The 26,088-nt window shown below is 47.7% G+C and overlaps 1 protein-coding gene across 1 annotated transcript in view; it reads right to left on the bottom strand.

The window, feature by feature from the left end:
• Nucleotides 1–5,543: 5,543 nt before the first annotated feature.
• The window catches only part of DLGAP3 (DLG associated protein 3), a 55,166-nt gene continuing 34,621 nt past the window's right edge, over nt 5,544–26,088 (bottom strand). The window contains exons 6-12 of the mRNA XM_037149847.2: nt 22,826–23,039; nt 22,248–22,561; nt 21,799–21,884; nt 8,534–9,018; nt 7,494–7,585; nt 7,087–7,230; nt 5,544–6,397 (exon numbers count right to left, since the gene is read on the bottom strand). Coding sequence (XP_037005742.1) covers nt 6,182–6,397; nt 7,087–7,230; nt 7,494–7,585; nt 8,534–9,018; nt 21,799–21,884; nt 22,248–22,561; nt 22,826–23,039 — 1,551 coding nt within the window. The 3' untranslated portion in view covers nt 5,544–6,181. The remainder of the gene's footprint in view (nt 6,398–7,086; nt 7,231–7,493; nt 7,586–8,533; nt 9,019–21,798; nt 21,885–22,247; nt 22,562–22,825; nt 23,040–26,088) is intronic.

Below are 26,088 nucleotides of genomic sequence, written 5' to 3'. Positions count from 1 at the left end.
TTCCTCCATGCAGACCAAATTGTTCACACCTCTGTACCTTTATTTATGCTTTTTCATCTACCTGGAGTGCCCTTCCCACACTTTTTTACCAAGTACCTCTGGCTCATTTTTCAAGCTTTAGGAATACCACTGTAGAAGTCTCCTGAACTGCATTATTACCCTTTCTCTGTCATCTCAAAGAGCTCAATGCTAAGCTCTGGCAGTGGAAATGGAGAGAAAGGAATGGTCTAAAATATGCAGGAAACTGTCATTAGCAGAACTTGTTCACCAACTGAGTAGGTAGAGAAGAGAAGAGAACAGAATTACCTAGAATAACCAGTATTCAGTCAACCAATTAACATGCGTTAGGCATCACAGGGATGCAAAAAATGACTGGGACCATCCCTGCCCTCAATTCTATGACTGACAGGCAAGCAGACTGGTCTTCAAAATGTCGATACAGTGTGAGAAATGTGTCCACAGAAGCATGCACGTGTGGCACAGAGGAGGAGTCCAGAAAGGATTAGAGAAGGCTCCACAGAGGAACCTGCCCTTGAGTTGAGTCCCTAGTGATGGCTAGCAGTCCCATCAGGCAGAAAAGAGTGGGGCTCAAGACTTGGGAATCAGATAGATGTGGGTTCAAATCCTGGCTCTGCTGCCTGAGAATCTATGTTTTTTAAAAGACAACAATAGCCCTGGCTGGTCTGGCTCAGTGGATTGAGCACCGACCTACCAACCAAAGGGTCGCTGGTTGGATTCCCAGTCAGGACACATGCCTGGATTGCAAGCCATATCCCCAGTAGGGGGCACATGAGAGGCAGCCACACATTGATGTTTCTCTCCCTCTCTCTCTTTCTTCCCCTCTCTCTAAAAATAAATAAATAAAATCTTCAAAAAATAAAAAGACAATAATAGCACCCACTCTCTGGGGTTGTTCTGAGTATTAAATCACCTAACGTGTATAAAGTACTTGGCATCGTACTCAGCATCTCCTAAGTGCTCAGTAAATAATCACTGGTATGTTCCGTATACTCCAAATTTACTACTTCTTCTGTAATACCCTATGTCCATTTACAACATTACTTAATCGCTAAGCCAAAAACCTAAGTGACATCTTCAATGTCTCTTCATCTTTGCATTATTCCCATGATCCAGTTTACGCATAGCACCTATGCCTCCTGAATGTCCCTCAAATTAATCATCATTATGTCTTATCTGAACCATCTTAGCAACTCCCTCAGTGGCCTCCCTGCCTTCCATTTCCCCTTTTAGTGTATTTCCATTCTGTCGGCCAAAGGGCCTTTCAAAAACTTAAAATTTAAATGACATCTCCAGCTTAACCCTCCTCCCAACCATGGGTCCTTTTCAGTCACATCTCCTCCCCTGTTCTCTTCAGGCTGTACTCTCCCCATCATTTGCCCAAGCTGGTCCTTTTGCCTTCAGTAAAGGTCCTCCCTTCTCTTTCTTCATTACAAAACTCTAAGTCTCAGTTCAAGAGGCCCCTCTTACAGAAAGTTGTCCCAGATTTCCTGGATGCTCCCCAGGCTCTTCAGCCCCTCTGAGAGAACAGGCCTCCCTTTATACTGTACCTTTCTGTTTATGTGCCTGGCTACAGGCAGACTAGGAGGAACTCAAGCACAGAAAATGGATCTAATTGTTCATTAATCCAGCACAACTACCCAAGCCACAGTACCCAAAGGAGACTACCCCCCATCAGCTCCACATGTGGAGATTTTAGAAAGCATATCTGTAGAAGGTTGTCCACACCATTGCAAATCCTGACCTGTGGCACCCTGTCCACTTCCATACATATATATTTCAAGATCCCGGGAAAGCTGGCCAGTTTCTGGGAAAAGACATAGGACCATAAAATAACCATATAATGTAAAAAGCAAAAGATTTACACAATCTGAAGAGAAACCAGAGCATAAAAATAACCATATAATGTATAAGGTTAAACTCAGACTCAGCCACTTCCCAGTTTTGTGATATGGGGTAAGTTGTTTAGCCTCTCCAAGCCTCAGTTTTCTCATCTGTAAAATGGTAGTGATAACAATACCTGCCTCATAAGATTTATATAAGGATTATCTAGTTCAAAACTCAACCATGGGACTTCTGGCCAAGATGGAGGCATAGGTAGACACACTGCCTCCTCCCACAACAAAAAAAAAAAAAAAAGATAACAAATTTAAAAACAAAAACAACCAGACTGACAGAAAATCAAACTGTATAGAATTCCAACAACCAAGGAGTTAAAGGAGAAACATTCATCCAGACCAGTAGGAAGGGTGGAGATGGGCAGCCTGGCAGAGCAGACTCCCGGCAAGGCAGCGGCTGATGGACCCAGCAAGGCAGCAGATTGCCACCTGGGAATTCCCACCTTTGCTCGCAGATAAACTGGGAGGAACAACTGGGGAGTGAGACAAACCACACAACCCAGGGTTCCAGCTTGGTGAAATAAAGCCTCAAAACTCTGATTGAAAACACCTGTGGGGGTGGAGGCGGCAGCAGGAGAAACTCCCAGTCCCACAGGGTCCTAGAACATACACAAACCTACCCACCTGAGAATTAGCACCAGAGGGGCCCAACTTGACTGTGGGAAGCAGGAGAAGTGATTGAAAACAAGCAGAGAGAGGAGCAAGTGCCATTATTCCCTCTCAGACCCCTCCCCCCAAAGCACAGCGTCAAAACGCAGCAACGTGGGTTGCCCCGCCCTGGTGAACATCTAAGGCTCTACCCCTCGCTACGTAAAAGGTGCACTGAGACATTAAAAAAAAAAAAGGCCCAAATGAACAGATCAAAGCTCCAGAAAAAATACAGCTAAGCGATGAAGAGAGAGCCAACCTATCAGATGCACAGTTCAAAACACTGGTAATCAGGATGCTCACAGAATTGATTGAATATGGTCGCACATTAGATGAAAAAATGAAGGCTATGCTAAGTGAAATAAAGGAAAATGTACAGGGAACCAGCAGTGATGGGAAGGAAACCAGGACTCAAATCAATGGAGTGGACCAGAAGGAAGAAAGAAACATTCAACCAGAACAGAATGAAGAAACAAGAATTCAAAAAACAAAAAAATGAGGAGAGGCTTAGGAACCTCCAGGACATCTATAAATGTTCCAACATCCAAATCATAGGGGTACCAGAAGGAGAAGAGGAAGAGCAAGAAATTGAAAACTTATTTGAACAAATAATGAAGGAGAACTTCCCCAATCTGGCAAAGAAAAAACTTCCAGGAAGTCCAGGAAGCTCAGAGAGTCCCAAAGAAGTTGGACCCAAGGAGGAACACAGCAAGACACATCACAATTACATTAGCCAAGATTAAAGATAAGGAAAGAATCTTAAAAGCATTAAGAGAAGAGGAGACAGTTACCTGCAAAGGAGTGCCCATAAGACTGTCAGCTGATTTCTCAAAAGAGATCTTATAGGCAAAAAGGGGCTGGAAAGAAGTATTCCAAGTCATGAAAAGCAAGGACCTACATCTAAGATTGATCTATCCAGCACAGCTTTCATTTAGAATGGAAGGACAGATCAAGTGCTCTCCAGATAAGGTCAAGTTAAAGGAGTACATCATTACCTAGCCCTTATTACATGAAATGTTAAAGGGACTTATCTAAAAAAAGAGGATCAAAAATACAAACACTAAAATCACAACAAACTCACAGCTATTAACAACCAAACTTTTAAAAAAAACTAAGCAAACAACTAAAACAGGAACAGAATCACAGAAATGGAGATTACATGGAGGGTCATCAACAGGGGAGGGGGAGAGACGAGAGAAAGGTACAGAGAATAAATAGCATAAATGGTAGGTAGAAAATAGACAGGGGGAGGGTAAGAATAGTATAGGAAATGTAGAAGCCAAAGAACTTACATGGATATGACCCATGGATATACACTAAAGGGGGGAAATGGGACAACTGTAATACCATAATCAGTAATATATATTAAAAGAACTCACCCATGGCCCAATATTAGAGATGAGAAACAATCTCGGAGAAGTAAAGTGACCCATTCAAAGCCTTGCTTGGCAAGCCTACAGGAAATAGACGAACCTTCTAGTGGAAACTTTCAGACAGTGATCCAACCAAAGTGTTCCCAGACCTAGAGGCCCAGCTCAGTCACCTGGAGCACTTGTTAAAAACTCATTTGAGGGCAGAGACTACTCACTAAGTCTTGGAATAGGGTCCAGGAATCTGTTTGAGAGCCTGAAGCTGATTCATTTTGGAAAATTGGGTTCACATGGGGGCCCTCTCCACCTTCCAGTGGCCCCATACAAGTGTGTACAAACACTTGCTTTTCAGGGCATCTCCCAAACCAGTCTGTAAAATATCTGTTCACGCCACTCTTTGGTTCAAAACCCTTCCATGCGTTGGTCTAGCCACTGTGGTCCCTGGGCCTTCAGGACCCAGGCCTACCCTCCTCCAATTGCCAAGTATGACCAAGCTCTGCATTCCCGATGCCTCTTTCTCCTCCAGGCCCTCGGACAGCTGTTGTCTGATCTTGGAACATTCTTCCTAGCCCCAGCCTTCCTTCAGTGACTAATACCTTAACATCTTCCCTGCACTCAGCCTTATATTCTACCAGGTTGTTCACAAATTTTTCCCATAAGTCTGCAAGCTCCATAAAGGTAGAAACTACACTTGTTCGGGGCCATCTCCCTGGTGTTGGTTGCCAACAGTGATTCTTGATGTTTGCAGGATAAATGAATGAGAACTGACTAGTCCAATGTGGCTCAGAAGAGCAGCCAACCCCCTCGAAAGCATTTCCTCTTGACTCAGAGTGACAACTCAACCCCAGGGACTATTTAAGGAAAGGTGGCTTTCTGGGTAGACCTGACATCAAACCCTTTATGGGCTCACAAGGCCATAGAGCTAAAAATTCATGGTTTGTCCACCTGAGTCCACCACCCTTAGCCCTGTGACTTTGGACAGGTCACTGAGCTTCTGCTTTCTTATGTCATAAAGATGAGCCACACTCACATAATGCAGTCCCCCTTTGCCTGGCCCACAGTAAGTGTCAAGAAAAGTATCAGCCATCACCACTATGTTTGGATTGCCATTTAGCTTCCCAGGAAAGTTCCATTCTCTGGCCCCACCAAAGTGCCCCGCCATAGGAGGCATCAGAAAATATAGTAGCACCAAAGTGAACAGAATGTTTCTGCTGATGACCAGGAATGACTGGAGCAGAGAGAACACTGGGCCTTCAGGGGAAGGGAAACCAATATCTGTCCATAGTGAATAACAACCACACTCCCTGTTTATTGAGCACATGCTGTGTGCAAGGCATTGGGCTGGCTCTGGGCTCCCCTCTCCAGGAGAACCCTGGAGGGCTAGGAGGCAGAAAGGGAAAGGAGTGGGGAAGTGGAACCCCTCCAGGGGGGCTCAGGTCCTTCCGTGGCCACCCAGAGGGCTGAATCTTCCCCCAGATCGCTCACACAATCCCGACTCTCCCCGAAACAAGAGCTTGGGCTCCCTGGCTCTCCCCCCCCCCCCCCCCCCGCCCCCATGCACAGTGCAGAGATGGCTTCTTCAGGAGAGAGCAGCTGGCTTGAGTGCAGTTCTGCCGTTTTATTTTTCCTGGGATACTCAAGGGGATGTGGGAACAGCCACAGGTGTGGTGAAGGGAAGCCCCCATCTCTCCTGCCCAGCAGCTGGGAAAGGAGAGAGGCCCAGGCGCCCTGGTCCTGGGTTGGTCCAGCCACTGTGGTCCCTGGGCCCGGTGGGCTGAGGGCTGAGGGTGGAGCCTCTGGAAGGGTGGGGCGGGCTCGTAGGCGGGGTTCGGGATTCTTCATAAAAAGCCACGAAGCTGATCCCCACGAAGCCCAGCCCCGCGGGGTGGTGGAGGGTGACGCAGAGCCCAGATGGGGGACCCGGCCCGGCCTGGCCCGTGGGGCGTGTAATGGCAGAGATGGTGCCCATGGGTAGGAGGTGGGAACGAAGCGTCGGACCAGGAGGGAGGGGGTCCAGCTGGGGGTGCGGGGTGGAGAGGCACGGCCCCCAGCCCAGCCCAGGCGCCTTCGCGTGGGGTCAGGAAGGTAAAAAACCCACGAGAGTGTGACGGGCAGGAGGGGCCGGGGCGTGCGGTGCCGGCGGGGCGGGCGCACAGGGCGGCCCGCGTTCACAGTGACCTCGACGCTGGGTGTACAGTACGGGTAGAAAACCGCGGGCCCGGGCCCGGGCTGGGCGGGCCGGGCGGGTCACAGCCTGGTCTGGGCCTCAGGGATGTAGATCTCGATGCTGTCGGCGCTCTCGGTTGCTGAGCTGTGGCGGAAGGAGGCGGCGCGCTTGGCCGCCAGGAGCCGCTTGCGCGCTTCCTGCCGCTGCCGGTCCACGGAGTCCAGGGAGCGCTCCTTCACCGGCACACCCCGGCCCCGCGAGGGCTTCTTTGGTATCGGCGGAGGGACCTTCTCCTCCTGCCAGGAGAGGGGTGGTGACTCAGCTAGGGAGCGGGGTCCCACCTGACCCCCCCCCATAATTCACACCTCCTGCGGCTCCGCCACGGGAGAGCAGTTAGAAGCTGCTCATTGTGCCAGGACCTGAAGCCCCAGGTGTACCTGCTCCCACAAGGTCAAAACCCACATTTTTCTTTGAAAAATTGATTGATTGGAATGCCCCAGGGTGGCGCTGTTCTTGACAACTAAAATCGGAGGGTTCGCTCCCTGGGGAAGTGAATGTTTTCACTACAGGTCGAGACTAGGCAAGGAATGGGGTCATATCCCAGGCTTCTGGGCTCCATCACAGGCAAGGTCTAGTGAGATAACGACTTAGGGGACCCTCAAGGTCCGAGCTGAGGGCAGTTTGCCCTTTGAGAAGCTCTAGGTCGACTCCCTCAAACTGCAGCCAGCCCAAGGTCAAAGGAGGCTGCTGCCACCTTGGGGTTCTGGCAGCTTGGCAGTGATAAGCACCGGGGCCAAGCAGACAGCCGTGACCAAGAGTGTGGTCATTTTGGAAGAAGATGGTCACCATCTTCTTCTAAGGGCATGGGCTGCCCTTGCTGCCCATGGATCTTTTCTCCTATCTCCCCCACCCCACCCACACATGCCTCCGGGGGGAAGGGCATTTTTCACCTCTGGACTCTGGGCTTGAAGGGACCGCCCCCTACCTTAGGCTCCAGGAGTTTCCAGCTGTTGGCCTTGAGTTGCTGTAGCTCCAGGAACTTGAGGGTCACATCCTCGATAGAGAGCTGCAGGAGGTCCCAGAAACCCGCCAGGTCCTGGAAGGTGGGCACAGGGAACGCAGTGGGGTCCTGCAGAGAAAGGAAACAGAGGAGAGGCAGCCAGTCAGGGAAGTCCGAGCCCCAGCCAGGACCAGAGCAAGCCCTCACTGTCAGGAAGCTCCAGCGGGGAAAATGGGGTGGGGACTAGAGAACGGGAATCAGGAAAGCCCAGGCTTCTCCCTCTTGGGTACACACGCCTGGTCTCCCCTCTAACACACACACACACACACACACACACACTGGGTCACAGCAGGCACACACATCCGACAGGCTTCTCACCGAGAGGCACTCACCATGCTTTGCTGACACAGCCGGAAGAACTGCTGAACCTTCTGGGACAGGAGAAGTTGTGTGCTGCCCACGGCACTGCGGATCTTCTCCAGGACTGGGAAGCAGAAGGAAATTGGGGGGGGGGTGCATTTCCTTCCCTAGCCTCCAGGAAGTCTGCCCCGACTGACTCTTACCCTTCCATTACCTGACACTTTCTGTGTCTCCTCCTGCCCCCGCCCCATCCCATCCTCAGCTTCCTAACAAGCAGCTCCCATCCCACTTCACCAAGGAGACTGTACCTGCAGACGCTGATGTTTCTTGCTTCATACGACTACATTTCTTGAGTTCTATCCCCTCACATCAGCGAACAGAAGACACCAGCCCCAGCCTGGCCCTATGGCTATGCGGGCACTACCTCCATAGTGACACAGCTGTGTCACTCACCAGTGTAGAGCTCCTCAACTTGTTAAGAATTACTAAATAATTTCATGTTTATGACTGCTGTCTTCCAAGTCACTGTCCCATCAATTGGAGACGAGTAAGACTGTCTCCCCTCCAATTGAACTTGCAAGGAAAGGGCCCGTCTTCCTGGCTTAATCTTCACCTGTGCCTCAAACATAATCTGACACTGTGCACTGCCCGCTCCTCTGCGTCAAGTCCTGGTCCCACCACCTGGATCTGGCCCAGATGCCCACAGCAGGGCAGATCGGAAGTTTCCTTGGTCCCCATGGACTCGGTGACTTGGGACTGGGAGCCATCTCCTAGAAGGCCTGTTCCCTCAAACTGCAGTTAGCCTAAGGTCAAGGTGGCTGCCACCACCCTGCAGCTCTGGCAGCTCAGCCAAGTCACTTTCCCTAGTCCAAGACCTAAACTTTGAGGCTGCTCCCTGTTTCCTTCCAAGAGCTTCCAGAATGCTCTGCTGCTAACAGGGACCCATCAGGGTCTGGTGCCAGAGAATCAACCGGTAGGATGGCAACCTCGCATCCAACCGACAGCTCTCCTACTGTGCCGCCGCCCCTCCATCCCCAGCCATGATCCCTCTGCGCAGAGTCCTCTCACTCACTCTCCTCGGGCAGCTCGTAGTCCTCCGCCTCGCGCTCCATCTGTTGGCACCAATGCTCCAGCTTCTCCACTTCTGCCCTCAGCATCTTGATGAACCACTCGCCGTCCCTCGGGCAGGGGGACGTGCGGCCTGAGTCAGGGAGGCTACGTGAGCCACGCTCCATCCAGGAGTCACGGCGGCCGGCCCCGGGGCCGGGGGTGGGGGCAGGGGCAGGGCCTGGCGACCCATCGGTGGCCGGGGGCTCATACGGCAGTGGGTAGCCCTCACGGTAGGCCCACTGACCCTGCGTGTGGACCGTGCGGAAGACTGAGTAGGTGGGGGCCCGGGGCCCGGGCTGGGGTTCAGAGGCGTGCCTCTGGAAGGAGCGTCCAAACTGTAGGGCCTTGTCTTCTGTGGCCACTGTGGCCAGGCCGGCCAGGCCCTCCAGCTCCAGGTCTGCCTGCACGCCAGCTGTCACACTGTTGGAGCGCTTGAACCTCGCCCGCCTGGTGAAAAAGAGGTGGCTGTCATCTCTGCCCTTGCAGAGTATCATCCCAGCCTTCACCCCCCACCCAGACTAAAAGGAAGAGGCATGAGAAAAGAAGCCTGCAAACTGATCCACGACCTTTAGCTATATTAATCCTTGCAACAGGTGGGTATATATTATACTTACCTGTTGTACCGCCTCCAGACAGGGTGATACATAAAATATTTAACCTGTACAGAACAAGCTGCTGGCATACACCAATGAGAACAGACACAGCTCAAGTGCTAGAGCAATGCCCTTAGAATCTGAATTCTGTGGGGTGGGGGGTGGGGTGGAAGTGGTAAGAAAGGGGCTAGGAAGGGGCCAGGGTTGTGACTTTTTACCAATGAATACTGAGGATTTCAGCATTTTAACAAATGCTATGTCTTTGCTAATTTACATCAGCTGTACAGGTATGTCCTTGGCCCTGCAGAGAAATGAATAAATTAAGGCCCAGAGAGGCCCATGGGCCCCTGCATACAAAGTATTAATAGCAGAGCCAGGATTTGGACCCAGGGCTGCTGCTCAGTCCACAGCCCAAGCACTTCCCAAGGCACCAGCTGCTAGGACATCAGGAAGAACTGCCTTGGAATAGCAGGGGGGGGAGGGACGTGGCAGCAGCTGGGAGGACTTCTCTAGGGACCCCCAGGCTCAGTGCAGAGCCTGGCCAGACACAGTCAGCTGGTGCCAGTGGAGTTGAATTAAGTTGTTGGCAGGAATGACACAAGGCCTGGAAATTTCTTGTCTTTGAGTTGATATGCAAATCATATGCAAAACAGAAAGTCAACTGGCCTTGTTCTTCCCCCCACCCCTGGGTCCTGTGAAGAAGTCAGTGGTCCCCTGAGGTGCATAAGGCTGGGGGTGTCAGACAGTATTTGAAGTGGGAGTCAGGAGATGCAGGGGTGAGTGGAGAGGTGAACAGAAGTTTGAAGTCTGGAGATTCAAGGATCATAAGAGAAAGTCTCATGTGTCCTAAGCAAGCTGAACCCTCGTATGATCAGGAGAAAGGGACATGGGGACCAGCTCTAGGGGCCCCTTCAGATTCCCAGGAAGATCCCCCAACCCCCACAACTCCAGCCTTCCTCTTGCTGCCCAGGCCTTCTCTCCCTCCCTCCCTGCCTGCCTGCCGGTCTTGCCTGCCTGGTTCCCTCCAGCTGGCAGGCTGCCTGCTGGGAGCCTGTTGCCATAGAAACCAGGCCCAGAAGGATGCTGCAGGACCCAGGAAAAAGAGATGCACTCATGTGCAGTCTCCAACAAGCCCTATGTCCCAACCCCCACCCAGAGAAAGAGAAAGCGAGAATATATCATATTGCCTTCAACATGGTTTTCACCTTGGTGTCTGCCCTGTCCTGCCCTGGTCCAGACTTGCATCACCCTCTGTCTTGACCATTGGATCAACTGCTTTTCAGACATCTCTCAGTAGAGCACAGAAGAGCACTGGATTAGGAGTCTGACCTGAGTACAAAGGCTGATCTTGTTGCCATGTACTTTAAGGAAGTCACACTCTCCAGCTAAGCCATCTAATTATATGTATTTGTGTGCCTGTGTATAAAACATATTATTACACATTATCTATAAAATAATACAAATGTACCAGGAATTGCCTGGGTCCCTCCTTTCTCTAAAATTATACCTGGCACAGATCTGGGACCCAACACTCCCTCACTAATCCACCCAGGACCGGAGTAGTCTTCCTCAAGCTGACCTCTGCTCAATTCACTCCCCTGCTCAAACCTCTTCCATAGCTTCCCATTGCCAACCAGATATAAGTCAAGCTTCCTCTGCTAGCATCTACCCAGTCAGTGCATTCTCCTTGTTCCCCAAGTAGATTATAGTGGCGGAACAAGCCAGTACCTCAAGGAGCTCTCTCACTAGGCCTGCTTCAAGGAAGACCAAAGAAGTTGAGTTTACGGAATTACTGAAAGCACAGTCTTCACCAGCACTCCCACTCGCCGGCCAGAGATTTGCCCAACACAAGCTGGAGTCAGTCATCCTTGTGCAAATGGCATTTACAACCAGAAGTGTGGGACAAGATCACCCAAGCAAAGAGCAATGGAACAAAAATCCAAAGTCCCAGGGAACATGGACATCTCAGGGGGTGGAGATAGTGTAGCCCCCAAGGTGCCTAAGCCAGAGAGGATGAGGAAGAAAACCAGGACAAGACACCTAAAGGCAGATAGAGGACATATGGTCTCAAGAAGGGATGAGCAGCCAACATGGACAATGCAGCCAGATAAGGAAAGGTGTCCACTGATCTGGCAATATGGAAGAGTCGTCAGGAGGCGGATCAAACTAGGTAAGACAACTCTTGAAAAGAGCTTGTTGAGAAGGGAAGGAGAGAGAAGACAGTGTATTTTCAAGGGAGAGATATTTTGATGATTTGTCAATTACATCTCAATAAATCTGGGGGGAAATGGAGGGGTATTTTGTTTAGGATGGTTCTCACAAGCCATATCCCAAGGTGGGGGGAGAGTCTGAGGGGGTAAGCAGAATAATGACTGCCCAAGGAGGTCCATGTCCTAATTCCCTGGTGAATGTTACGTTCCATGGCAAAAAGGACTTTGCACATATGATTACTTTAAGGATCAGGTGTGTCTCAGTTAATCACGAAGGTCTTTATACGTGAAAGGGGAAGGGGAGGAAAGCCACAGAAAAAGTTGGGACGACGGGCTCCAGACTGGAGTGGTGCCATGTGAGGACTCAACCTGCCACTGCTGGCTTGGAAGACAGGAGTGGACTACAGGCCAGAGAAGGCAAACAGTGTATAAACTGGAAAAAGTGACACCATGGATTCTTCCCTGCACCCTCAGAAGGGATCAGTCCTTGATTTTAGCCCCATGAAACCCAGTTCAGACTTCTGATCTTTAGAAACATAAAGTAATAAATATGTTCCATTGGATGTCACTAAGTTTGTGGCAATTTATTAGAGCAGCAATAGGAAATCAATACAACCTGTAAAGAGAAGTCAATTGAAGAAAGAAAAGAGAGAACCAGTAGTCCAAAGAACCAGAAATAAGGGAGATAGGGAGATCAATAATGACTAACACCCTCTGAGCACTAGCATGTGTCAAACACTGTACAAGAATAAGCATGCTCATCCCTACAAACAGTCCCACTTAAAGATGAGAAAACTGAGGCTTAGAGAGGTTAAGTGACTTCCTAAAATCAGACAGTTATAAATCAGTACAGTCTGGTTGCAGAGGCCAGCTCTTAAAACTCTCTACAGTCCACTGGCCCCCTAGGATCGCTGGAGAGGAGCGGTTTTAATCAGGAACAGATGCCTCACCCCTAAGGCAGGACTGCTGGGGAGGCAAGGGGAGAGATGCAAGTTAACTTAGGGCTTGGTCCACTCTCCTTAGAGAGGACCCAGCAGATAACCTCAGCCATTAGAATGAAGTAGAATGGAGGTTGTCTGCTGAATATTTGGGGGGTGGATATTTGAGGAGAAGAAATGAAAATGAGCAGCTCTGGAGGGGCGGCCTCGCAGAGTGGTTAAGCACATGTACTCTGGAGCCAGACTTCCTGGGTCCAACACCCAGCACTACAGCTTGTGCCTCGGTTTCCTCATCTATAAAGGAGAATAGTAATAGTACCTGCTCACAGGATTGTGATAAGATAATAAATGTAAGAAACTTAGCACAGCACCTGGTCTGCTCGTTGTAAATGTTAGCTGTTAGAGGGAGAGGCAGGAAGGACTGTAGCTCTTGCTGAAAAGAAAGGAAGCTGGACAAATAAAAGGATGGGAATGTAGTACTGAGGACCCAGCTAGGGCATTGTAGTTATTAATTATTGTGATTGCGGTTGATTGTTTCCATCTGTTCCCCCATAGCACTCTGAATAAAACCTCTTTTCTACTCCATATCACATTGTTCTGTGGTTAGTTATTTGCATGTTATCTATCTCTCTTACTAAATAGGGCAGTTGCTTATCTTTAAATGTTAGTTGAATAGTTGGCTGGAAGAAAGGATGGTAGAGACTACTAATCATCCCCAACATCCATTCTTCCTTTGTAACAGGATTCCACATTTCTGAGCTGGACACGTGTCCACTTCAAATAAAAATTCATTTCCCAATCTCCCTTGCAGCTAGATGTAGCCATGTGGCTAAGTTCTAGCTCACAGGATATAAGCAGAAGTGGTATATGCAACTTCCAGGAAATGTTCTTAAAAGGAGAGATGCCCTTCTTTGTTCCTTCCTCCTCCCTGCTGGCCAGAATGCACATGATGGCTGGACCTCAAGCAGCCACCTTGGGACATGAGATAGAAACCAAATGCTAAGGATAAAGGAGCAATAAGATATCAGGACCTGGGTCCTGACACTTTAGAGTACCTACCAGCCCTCAGCTGACTCTCTCTGGACTTCCAAGCAAGAGAGAAATAAACTTCTATCATACTTAAGCCACTGTCACTTGGCGGTTTTCTGTAATGCACAGCCAAATCTAATCCTCACTATAACAGACGCATTTTCAGGGCACTGAAGTCCAGGGCTTATGTTCCTATTTAGTTATGCATTTGGCAGTATTTGCTGTGGTCTTCACCCATAGCTATAAACACAGAATGGAAACTGGCTTCAGTTACAAACTGTCACTAACTCATTACAGTGCATTTTACAATATTTTCTCCCTGAGCCTTTTGATGAGGTTGAAGAGGCCTCTTCCCCTCGAGGTCTGTAGGGTGACAATGACAACATTTCTAATGATTCTGGAAGTTGTTATCATGGTCTCTTTACAGAGACATTTCTACCGTGATCCTCTACGGGATAACACAAGAGGCTCTGGGAAGTAAAAAACTGGCTTATCCCAAGAGACACAATGTCCAAGGAATGTCCGCCATCCAGGAGCTGTCAAGAGATTGTGCTGGGAACACCTGGCAGCCAGCTGGCCAGGGGTGTGAGGGGGAGCGGGCAGGGAGGAGTAAGGGCAGGGACACTCCCATTGTGCTGGCTCCCACCTTAAGAAAGCACCTAAGAGCTTATATATGTAACCAATCAGAGCCCCCAAGTCTAGCATCCCAGCCTGGGGGCTATGGCAGTGATGCCGAGGTGGGGGTGAGGTGGGAGATGTAAGCAGAGAAGTGATGGTAGGTCAGGAGCCATCTTGGAGTCGATGGCTGACGAATGGAGGCAGTGTCCATGCCCAGGGCTTGTGGTCAGCCAGCAACTCATTGCATTTGCAGGACTGTTCTTGGCATATAACTTCACGAGGATGGAAGCGCCCTCCTTCTCCAGGGCTTGGGGGCTCTGTTCTCAGCACACTCCCTTCCCAAGGTCCCAAAGCCAGAAATGATGATGCTAAGGAAGGGGTACTGGGAATAGGGTGGCCTTCCTCCACGGGGTTCTCCAGGTGGCCCTCACTGGGCACAAGTGGGCAAAAGTACAGTTGTCGGATAAAATACGGGACTCCAGTTAAATTCTAACTTCAAATAAATAACAGAAATTTTAAGTGTAAGTATATCTCATGTACTGTTTGGGAAACATACTAAACATGATTCATAATTTATCAGATAATCGCATTTAATTAGATGTTCTGGGGTTTTTTGTTTACTTTGTTCTGTTTTCTTTTTGCTGAACCTGGAATTTAAGATAAGGTCTTGGTGAGGAGAGATCTAGAAATGGAAGATATAGGGGGTCCCCCAGTTAGGAGAGTTAGAGGCAAAACTCACATGGTTTCTGCGTTCTCAAAGGGCCTCAGGAACATCCTACTGACATTCAGCAAGGACATTTGACGCATTCTTTTACCGCGGCCCAAGTGTGCTGGGTCTGGGAAGAAGGGAGGGCGCCCTGATACAGGGCTGGAAACTGTTTCTTAATAATGCTCCCTCTCACCACAGGGCCTCAGTGCATGCTGGTCCTTCTGCCCAGAACACTCTTATCCCCCATTTTCACAGTTAATTTTTGTTCATCTTTCAGATCTCCACTTAAATGTCACTTCCTTGGGGCAGCCATGCCGGACCCCTCTGGCTAAGCCCCCTAGTGTACACTCTCATCTACATACCTCTCCTTTGCGGTATCTTTCACCACTGTAACTTCTACTTCACATACATGGAGTTCTTAGATGAACGTGGCCATGAGCTTCACAGGGCAGAGGCTACATCTGGTTCTGCTCACCTTTGTATCCTCAGTGCCCAGCAGAGCAACTGACAAGGCTTAGGGATGCAATACATATCTGTGGACCAACAGAACTTGGGTGGGGGTGCAATGGAGATGGAACTGAAGGGGCACCAGCTCCCACCCCTGTGTATTTCTAAGCCAAGTCGCCACTAGAGATGAACAACTGGAAGGAGCCAGAGATGACTCCCAGGTATCAGAGGCAATACATGTGAATTCCTTACCTAGTAGGTTAGCAAGGAACACCCCGAAAGGCAGAAAAGAGAGACCCTTCCTCCATGGCAAGTTTCAAAACCAAAGTATAGAGAAAAAGACAGATACTGGGACCAGTGAGACAGGAACAAGGACAAGAGAGTCCAAGAAAATGGGGTGACTGGGGTGGGGGGGCCAGTCCTGGACATTTGCCTGGAAAGGCTGCTGGTATTCATGGCTTGCATTTATGTACCAGTTGGGGCATGGTGTGTGGCCAGTCAGACTGAAAGTGCCAGGGACATAAGGGACAGAAAGGACAGTGCAGGTGTATCACTAAGGATGCCTTCAGCAGACAAGCAAGGGAGCTCGGCCAAAAACATGCGCCAGATTTCTTCTCTCCCCACCTGTCACCCCCTCTGGATTTGCAGTGTGATCACCTGTCCCAAGTAATCCAGTTCTTTAGGCATTAACTCAACAGTATCTCACCGGCCCAGCCCACCAGGACCTCCCTGAGCACCTACCTACACAAGAGCAAGGAAGACCTCACTGTCTGCCTGTCCCCGCCCTTCCTGACCTCACTCCAAAAGCTTCCCAAATTGGTCCTCTTCTCTCTGATTCTTCTGCTATCAGCCTAGTCCAGACAACTGATCAATACGGTAGACTCACCCAACTTAGGAAGCTCCCACCCACCCCTTTAAACATATAGAAATACTGGCTAAAATGAAGTGGAAAAGATGGATGGGCTACAATGCCAAGCTTGCAATAAAAAAGAGAAATCTTTAGGTAACCAGAGACAAAAAAGAAGCTCGAAGCACGAGTAGTGAGAGGGAACCTAAGCCAAATGAACCAGAGGAATATCAGGCTAGACATGTGCTAGAAGCTAAATGATAGCAGCCAGAGAGAATGAGAGGAGACCCAAACCTGTGCCTACTGGGGAGCTGGAAGGAGAGCCCATGCATAAAGCCAGCAGCCAAGAAGGGTCATTTCAATTACAACCTTGGACTAGAAAATTCACGTCATGCTCCAGGAAAGTGGCCAGGAAGCAAGATGCTGAGAAAACAAAACATTAAGGCTGCTCTCTGTGTGGGTGTGGGGTTCACATGAGTACTACCAGTGAAATACAGAAATCTCAAGCTAAGATATTAACTCTAAAACTGGTCCCAAGCTCAAGAAGTACTTCGGCATAAAGGAAATTGAACCCATGAGGAAGGTGTGGGCAGTAACAAACAATAGTGAACACATAAATTGTTCAAACTGTTTGTAAAACTGAACTGTGAAACCATAAAAGATATAACAACAACTGATTCAGAAGAGTATTTTACAGAGGTACAATCAAAATACTATTAGATAAATATAACATGGAAGATGGGAGGGGGGAGTTAAGAAGGAAATTAAAGTGTTCCAAGGTACTTGTTTTGTGCCTAAAAAGAACTAATTTTAGACTCATTAGAAAAATACAAAACTAAGCCCTGGCCTGGTAGCTCAGTCAGAGCATCATCCTGATACACTAAGGTTGTGGGTCCAATCCCCAGTCAGAGGCACATACAAGAATCAACCAGTGATTGCATAAGTGAGTGGAACAACACACCACTGTCTGTCTGTCTGTCTCTCTCTCTCTCTCGAGTCAATAAATAAATTAAAAATATATATATAAAACTAAGTGTATTTGTTAAAAAACTTGAGAAAAAGCACTACTAAAGTGTAAACTTCCAAACCAGGGGAGGAGAAAAAGAGATACAAAGTAAATTTGATCAGCTCAATAGAGAGCAGAAAAGTAGGGGAGGAGTACAGCAAAGAAAAGCATATCGAATGGAAAATGTTTAAAGAGATGACAGAAATAAATCCAAACAAGTCAGTAATTGAAATACATGATTAGTGGATGAAATACGTCTACTAAACTGTAGTCCCATACCTCTTATGAGCAAAACATCTAAACAGGAGGACATAGGAAGATTGAAAATAAAAAATGGAAAAACATAAATTGGAAAATTAACCAAAAGAAAGCAGCCATAGTAATAAAATCAGACAAAACAGACTACCGAGCAAAAACCATTAGTAAAGACTAAAAGCAGCCTCTTTAATGATAAAGTGGCCAATCTACCAAGAAGATAACAACAGTCATAAGCCTGAATCCTTCTAAATAGCACCTTCTCAAACTAAAACTAATAATAATAATAAAATTACCAGGAAAAATGACACATCCACAAACATGGTGAGATATTTTAACACACCTTGCTCAAAAATGGTAGATCAAACATCTAAAAAATCAAAAATAACCATTTGGAAAATATAATTGGTATGCCTGACCATACATGTGTCTTACATATGAGGAAGGAAGCCTGACAAACTCTAAGGGATGAATATCATTCAGAAGGCATACTACGACCACAAGGTAGCAAATTTAGATTCAATAGGGAAAAGGCAGACCCACAAAATACATTTGAAAACTTAAAATTTTTTTAATAATTCATGAGTTAAAAAGGAAATTATGATGAAAGTTAAAAATCATTTTAAACTAAACAATAAAACAGAGCATCTCAAAATGAGATGCAGCTATAACAAATAGTTAGAAGGAAATTTACAGCCTTAAAAGCACATGTTAGAAAATGCACATGTTGAAAAAAGGGCAAATATGATAGAGAAAAAGACTATGATAACACAATAGTAGTAGATAGAAGGAAATACTAACGATAAAAGAGAAATAAATAATAGAGATACTCACTGAAACCAAAAGCTAGTTTTTTAAGACTGATAAAATCTAATTTAAAAATATATTTTAATGATAAAATATACAAACCTCAGGCAAGACTGATCAACAAAAGGAGGAAGGAATGAAAAGAGACATAACCAATAGGTATCATAAAACTTTATAAAATTATAATACTGTAACAATACTTGTGCCAAAATTTTTTTAAATCGTCAATTTTTATGAACTGGTCTATTTTTTAGAATACATATCACCAAAATTAACTCAAGAAGAAAAATAAAACCAGAATAGATCAATAACCACTAAAAAACACTGAAGCTGTAGTTCAGAAAGTTTCTCCTATCCCCAAAAGGCATCAGGCTGAGACAGTTTTATAGGCAACCTTTACTGAACCTTTAAGAAATAGATAATTCTTACTTTACACAAATTGTTCCAGAGAACAAAACACAGAGAATGTATCAAACTCATCTTGGGAGTCTTGCATAACCTTAACATCTGAACTGAATAACAACAATAAAAACAAAATACTAGGCCAATATCACCTATGAACATAGATATAAAAATCTTAAATAAAGTAATAGCTATTCAAAAATCCAGCAAGGTATATAAAAATTATATAGCAAGTTGATGACTAAAACTGCTAGAGTTCAATATATCCATTCTTCTTTTGTCTGTTTTACAGCCTCCCTTGCAGCTAGGTACCACCAGGTGAGGAGGTTTCAGCCAATGTGATGTAGGTGAAAGTCTTTTTCCAAAAGAAGGGCTGCATCTCTCCTTCTCTCTTCTTCCCTTCTACTGCTCAGAATGCACAGAATGCCTATAGCTTGACCCTCAGCTCCTTGGATATAAAATAATACACAAAGGGTAGAAATGCAGCAAGACAGAAGGAGCCTCGGTTCCTGACACTTCACTTCTGTAACCAGGCTTTTTTTCATTTTCGTTTTGATTTTTAATGAGAGGGGGAAACAGCAAAACACTATTGAGGCCCTACTATTCACAGTAAAACTTAATCCCAGTTGATAATAGTATCAATCATGGTTTATCCCAGGAATAAAAGAATGGGTCAATGTGGGAAATCTATTAATATTATATAATTCACCACATTACAAATGAAAGGAGAAAAATCTATCATCATCCAAGTAGATTCTGAAAAAAGTTCAATGAAATTCCACTCTGGTTTTCTATTTAAAAAAAAATAAAAATAAAAATTCTTAGCCAACTAGAAATAAAAGGGAATTTCCTCAACCCAATAAATAGTACTCATCAAAATCTGTAGCAAGTATCATCATACTTATGAGTGGGAACTGAGAAGATATCCACTAACATCAGGACTGAACAGCATGGTACACTCGACAGCAAACTCGAAGTCCTATTCAATGCATTGTTACCAAAAAAATAAAAAAGAAGAAGAAAAATTAAAAGAAAACAGATTCAAAGAAAATATCCTCATTTGTAGAAAACAGTAACTGACTATATAGAATGCCCATTATGATTTTCAGATAAACTAGGAGCCCTAATAAGAGAGAGCAGCAAAGTCGCTGAATATAAAACCAACACGTAAAACAAGTGTCCCCATACACCAGCAGTGCCCAGTTATAAAATACAATAGACAAAAAAAGATCCCCCACACAAAATCTTCCAAAATGCAAAAGACCATCACCTTTCTGCCCCATATCCCCTCTTGCTTCCCTCAAATTCATTCTCCACTCAGCAGCTAGTGATTTTTTGTAAACTTAAATTAGATCATGTCACACTGCTTTAACCTTTTAATGGCTACTCATTAGTTATAGCTAAATTCTACTTCATCACACCCGTGCTCAGCATGACCTGGCCCCTGCCACCACTCCATCCCATTCCACACCAGACGCAGGAACCTTCCTTCAGTTCCCCATGCAAGTCAAACGTTTTCCTGCCTCAGCACCTTCCATATGCTCTTTCCTCTTCCTGGAAAGATTACACCTCCCACCCCGTACTGCAATCATCACCTGAGTGTTCCTAGTCAATCCTCAAGTCTCAGCTTAAATGTCACCTGCTTAACCTAAATAAGGTCCCTTCTCTCTTAGCTCCTGCTTTTTCCTTTCATATTCCCACTATAATGTGTAATAATATCCCCATTATATGATATACTATAATGAGTAATCACATTTTTATTCATGGATGATTTATTCATTGCCTTGATTCACCTCTAGACCACAACTTCTGTGAGGGCAAGAGTCATGTCTTTGATGTTTCCCTGAGCACTTAACAGGAACTGTTGTATAAAAGATGCTTAATAACTATTTTATGAATGAATAACTCAATGAATGAAGGACCAAGTTTGCTGATTTAGCCAGTCTCAATTGAGTGCCTACTGCATTCTTTCCAGGACTCAGGCATGGGGGAATGCCGGAGATGTATCTGGATGAGGGACCACGCAGCCTCATGTAGGAGTGAGTGGGAGCACATGGGCTTGGTTTATGGTCTACGGGGCAGCATGAGAGTATGTGTGTGTTGGGGGATGGGGAGGGCTGCAGGTTCTGAACGCAGAGCTGCATCCATCCATAACTCTTAACCCACCTCTCAAGAAACTCAAGTCATAGACTGGAGGAATTGGGTTGGCCATAAAATGCTGCTTTGCTGGGATTTCTGTGGAATAATAAGAGTTTGCAGGACAGTAGCTTTCAGGAGTGGTAGGAGCAACAAACAAGAGCAAACTTTTGCCACCCTTAATGGGGGCATTTATAGGCTCAGGAGTATGCGGAACTGCAGAAAGCTGGAGTAAGGCTGGAGAAAATGGTAACTCCTACAGCAACCCCAAGAAGATCTGATCAGGCACACACACACACACACACACACACACACACACACAAGACACCCTAGGGGTTCCCAGGAATAGTTGGGGGGACTTCAGAGGAGGCCCAACAATGGCAACTGGGAACAGAGTTGCAAGAGACTGCCACTGGGACTCTGGTTCTATTCCTCCAGTGGGTACAGCTTGGGCGACGCAGATCACCAAGTAAGTCCTACAGGCAGGTTCCCAGACACCACACTTAGGGCCACTGGCCTGGTGGCACTGCAGCCCAAAGGGCAGGTGGGCCACAGCAGCTGCCACATGGTCATCAGAGAAGGCATCTTCCCACAGGAACTCAACAACACAGGGACTTCTCCCAGTATGACCTCCAGAGCTCACAAGGCTAATGCTTCCATTGGAAATTAAGGAAGCAACGTTTGTGAGGCCACCTAATGCCAGAATGCTGGCTGCTGGTAATTCGACCATCGTGGGCACACCACAGACTCAAGCATATAATACCCCCAACTGGTTAAACACTGTGTGAGCCAAGTGAGGAGGAGTGTTAATATCTGCCAAGGGCCCCTGAGAGGCACTCTTCATTTTTGTTTATTTCTCTTCAAGCCCACATTCTTTGTACACCACAGTAACAAGTCATTGGCAAAATCCTGTCATCTCCTTTAAAGGACAATTGCTGGAGGCCTACTCAACACCTACCTGTTACCCCTCCCTTCCCTGAACCACTGTATATCTCTGATCACCTCAGAGCACCTGGGACAGGCAGGGGTACAAGGAGAACTCACTTTAGATTTGGTGCCTGCCCATCTCTGTGGATAACTCCTGTGGCTGTTCTGACTCCTCCCAGTTAAAAGGGCTTGGTCTCATCCAGGAGGAGAGGGTGCCCAAGGAGACCAGGCCACCAAAGTCGACATGCAGCCCTCTCTCCTCTTCTCCCCCAAGGAATTTGACATGGCGCCACTCAGACCTACCTCTTGTCCTCTTCCACCTGTACGCCTATGGAGTGGAACTCTCTTCGACTCCTGTTCTCCGTGTCTGAGTCTGAGATAGTCTCCACCTGGTGGCAAGTTTGGGGAGTCAGTGGTGGGGGCTAGACCAGGGATGCAAGCCCTTCCCAGGGAGAAAGGCCAGCAGTGTTTGAGCCCCAGGCCAGCTGGCAGATCCTGTAAAGACAATCGGCCTGAACAAGATGAGAGACCCAGCCAAGTTAGTGGCATCCAGGTGGCAACCTCTGGGCACCACCACTCGCCAGAAGGGATAACAGTGCCTGGAAGAGGGTTAGGGCTAGTTGAAGCAGCCTTGTTGATGACCAGGCATAGCTCAGATGAAGGTCTATATACCCAGAAGTTCCCAATGACCCACTCAACAGGTCCCCAACAGGCCAGGGCCCGAGTTTTCGTCCGCCCGCCTCCTTCCTCACCTGCACCCCAATGGACGGCCGCCACTTCCGCTGCCGAGCCAGGCTCCGCAGCTCCTCCCTGCCAGGAATGGTCTTGATGATGAGCGTGGGGGGCTTGGGGCTAGCCCGAGGTGGCACCGGCGCCAAGTCCAGAGTGCGCGCACCCATGGCGGGGCCGTCCAGCCCATCCGCGGAGCTGCAGCGCCGGGCGGGGCCCTCGGCCACAGTGAAGCTCTCGTGGGCGGAGTCAGTGCTGCTCTGGGCGGTGATGGAGATGCGGGGCGGGGCCTGGCTTCCCGTAGGGATGGGGGGCGGGGCCTTTCGGAAGTTGAAGGCTGCAGCCAGGAAAACAGAGAGGTAGAGGATGAGAAATGCTTTCTGGCCAGCGTCTGGGTCCGACCACCCCCACACCCACCCAGTGCCCAGGTCTCCACGTGCTGCCACATACAAAGTGGAGGGGTTGTTCTCCCCATCATCCACTCCAGAAGGGCAATCGATCTGCCCAAGGTCACACAGCACAGCTGTGGCAGGGGTCTGAACCAGAACCCAAGGCCCTCTCCAACCTTGGGCCTGGCTGGGGGCAAACTCAGCCTACTCACAGGAGCCGGGCCTCCCTGAGACAGAGGCAGGGGCAGCAAGGAGGGGCAGGCAGTCGTCATCTTGAGAGCAGCCGGCCTGGATGGCCCGGAGGTAGCTGTGGCTCCGCATGCGGAAACAGCCGGGCAGGTCCAGGGCGTCCACGGCTTGGGATTCAAGCTCCCCAAATACAGACCCGCACACAGCCTCCAGTTGCTGGTTCAGCTCTTCGCTGAGCTGGGGGACAAGGGCCAAGAGGATAGTTATTGGGGTGCTAGGGTGGGGTGGAGGATGTCTCTAAGGCACTCTACCACAAGAGTACGTCTAGATCTACAGAAGCTGTGTCTCTAGGCTGACTCTTTTGCCTTGGACTATAAGAAACCCTCGCTCTCTGCAAAGAAAGATAGAGGCATCTTTGCCCCGTGCTGCTCCCCAAAATGCCTTGAAGCCAGACTTAGGGGTCCAGTCTTTCCTCCAATTACTCCTCCCTCCACTCCATCTATGCTTATCCCAGGTGTGTGGCTGTCCCTTAGCCTTCGGACCACCTCATCTTCCTCTCCCCCTAGTCCTAGCCCCTCACATTTCTCTAACCTGATCCTGAGGGACAGAACCAGGGACCCGAGAGCCACCCTCCTGCACAGTATGGTGGTGGGGGGCTGCAGAGAATGCCACCTTTTATTATTCATAATCCACTACATTGCTGATTGAAAGCAATATATATATATATATATATATATATATATATATATATACACACACACACACATATAATCAACAAGACAGACATAAACAGGCAAGTGATGGAGCAAAAATTATTCACCTTCAAGTATTCCAGCCACTGCCCCCAACTGCTGCCCACCCCCACCTGCTGCCCACACTGGCTCCTTCCCTGCCCTCCACCTCCAAGGAAAGCCCAGCCATTGTTGGATGAGCTTCTCATTTTTGTTTCTGATATTTTATGGTGCAGAATCCATTGTGTTTTAAAAAATTAAAGCAACTAAAAAAAAAACAACCAAAAATTTTATTCACAGAACCGTGTCACACAACGCTGCCCTGAGACCAAATATACCACAGGAGCCGCAGCTTCATTTTGTGTTGTAGGAGAAAACTGTGCAAAGAAAAAAAATAAAGGTAGGAAAGGAAGGTGCTTGGTCCAGTGGTGAGCTCTACACCCAGAGCACAAGATGGGTGCGCATTTGACCCTGAGATTCAGAGCAGCCAAAGCATCGAGGAGCAGAGCCTCTGGGTTGCCTGCACGGTTATGAAGTGAGGCTGACCCAAATTCAAGTGCTGGCTCCGCTACTTCCTCAGAGTGGGGCCTGAGAAAGTCACTTAAGGTTTGGGGGCCTCAGTTTAATCACCTGCCAAATGGGAATGATAATAGTGCCATCTTCCTGGTCTATTTGAAGGACTCAAAAAAAAAAAAAAAGAAATCCATGAGACACTTGGTACAGACACTGGCACGTAGTGATTGCTCAGTCAGTGTCATTGGAGGGTCTCAGGGCCTACCTGGGAAGCACAGGCCAGCACTCCCATCACTGAGCCCAGGAGAAAATGCCCCATGAGTGATTTATAGCAGCCACGGAATGAAGGCATGGACAAGAGCCTCAGTAGCATCCACATGGTGAATGTGACAGCAAGTCTGCCATGGCTGCATCCCATGTCATCTTCCAGGAGAGACTCATGGCATCATATTTATGTGTAGCCCACAGAGGCCTAAGGGAGCAGCTTGATTCCTGTGTGAAATGCAGTTCAATGTCTCCATACCTGAGCCTCCAAAGCATAATATGGTATCATGAGATTTTGCATCAGTTTGAGAAGGAATCTCCATCCCATTCTACCAGTGGGCAAACTAAGGCCCAGAGAGGGCAGATAAATTATCTAAGGATGTCCAGCTTGTAAGTGGTAAAACCAGTCAAAGGCAGGTTTCCTGGCTCTCATGCCAGGCTGACTGACCATCAGAATCTCCCAGGGAGCTTGTTAAAATGACATTAACTAAAACCCCACCTCAAGGATCTGAACCCAGGGCTACTTAACTATATGCCTCTCTCTGCTTTGGCTCCTTTGAAGCTCAGAGCCAAATTTGCTGGAGAATCAGACTCAGTGCTTCCAATACGGAGCCAGTAATTTAAAAAAGGACTGTCTGGATTTCTTTTGGCAGCTTTTTCTAAAGGAACTTTATTACAGGTGTACAGAAGTCATAGGCCATGGAAAAATCAATCCAAGATCCTGTGAAAGTTAAGTTCACCCGCATTTGACTAGCATAAGCTACATTCCTGTGGCAGCTGCGGCTTCACCATGGCTCTTGCAGGTCTCCCTCTCAGTCTCCTACCTGTGGACCCCTGGGGCACCAAGGACCTGCAGTGGCAGGGTATTTGCTGAAGCTGAGGAGCTGATCTAACTCCTACTACTTCTAGGCTGGGCTTAGGGTGCTCCCCCACTGGAACCAGTCTGACCCAGAGGGCCCCTTGTGGAACACAGAAGAGCTGACCTAGCCCTAGCAGCAGCATTCTGGCTTGAGACAGGATACCAGGGATGGAAGGACTCTCGCTCTGCTGCCTATCTCTGTACCTCCATCCCTCTTCTGTGTGTAAAGCATGAGGCAGACTATCTGGCATGTAGCAGATGCTCAGTGAACATCAGCTGCTATTATTAGTAGCAGGAGGTTCTTAAGTCCCAGTGAGAATGCCTCCAGGAGACCTCTCTTTCTCAGGGAGCTCTTGGATTCCCAACCATATGCTATTCCCACAACTAACTCCGCATGAAGTGGGTATGGGGTAGAAGTGGGTGCAAGTTCCCTGGGGCCGCACACCTCCCACCTCTACAGGCCAAGAGAAGCTTCTGGAGTTCCAACAAGAGACAAGGACTCAAGGGAAATACAGAATCATACAGTCTCTCAGCAGAACATTGCCCTTGAGTTGATCTTTACTGGATTATGATTATGACACAGTAACATTATACTGAGGATTCTTCTATTATTCCTGGACTGCCTTCCACACTGCTCCCCCAGCTCCCACCTTCAGGAGAGACAAAGTCAAAAGAATCCTCTTGGGAAATAAAAACCTTAGCCCTTTTCCAAACCAGACTCAGAACCCATAATATTTCCCAGGGTGTGGGATATTTAGAAGAAAATACTTTGTTTGGGGCTAACTGAAGATTGTCCATGGTAGAGTTGGTGGGCCCATTTGGGGCCAGGCATCAGGCCATATACCTTATGTATGTCATTCAGTTTAGATAACCTTAAAAAACCCTTCCATTTCAAAACACTGGATGAAATATAGCAAAC

The sequence above is a fragment of the Artibeus jamaicensis genome, unplaced genomic scaffold (genome assembly GCF_021234435.1).
Source record: "Artibeus jamaicensis isolate MK-2021 breed Jamaican fruit bat unplaced genomic scaffold, CSHL_Jam_final scaffold_847, whole genome shotgun sequence".
NCBI lineage: Eukaryota > Metazoa > Chordata > Mammalia > Chiroptera > Phyllostomidae > Artibeus > Artibeus jamaicensis.
The sequence above is the reverse complement of the archived record's forward strand: the minus strand, read 5'-3'. Positions and strand labels throughout refer to the sequence as shown.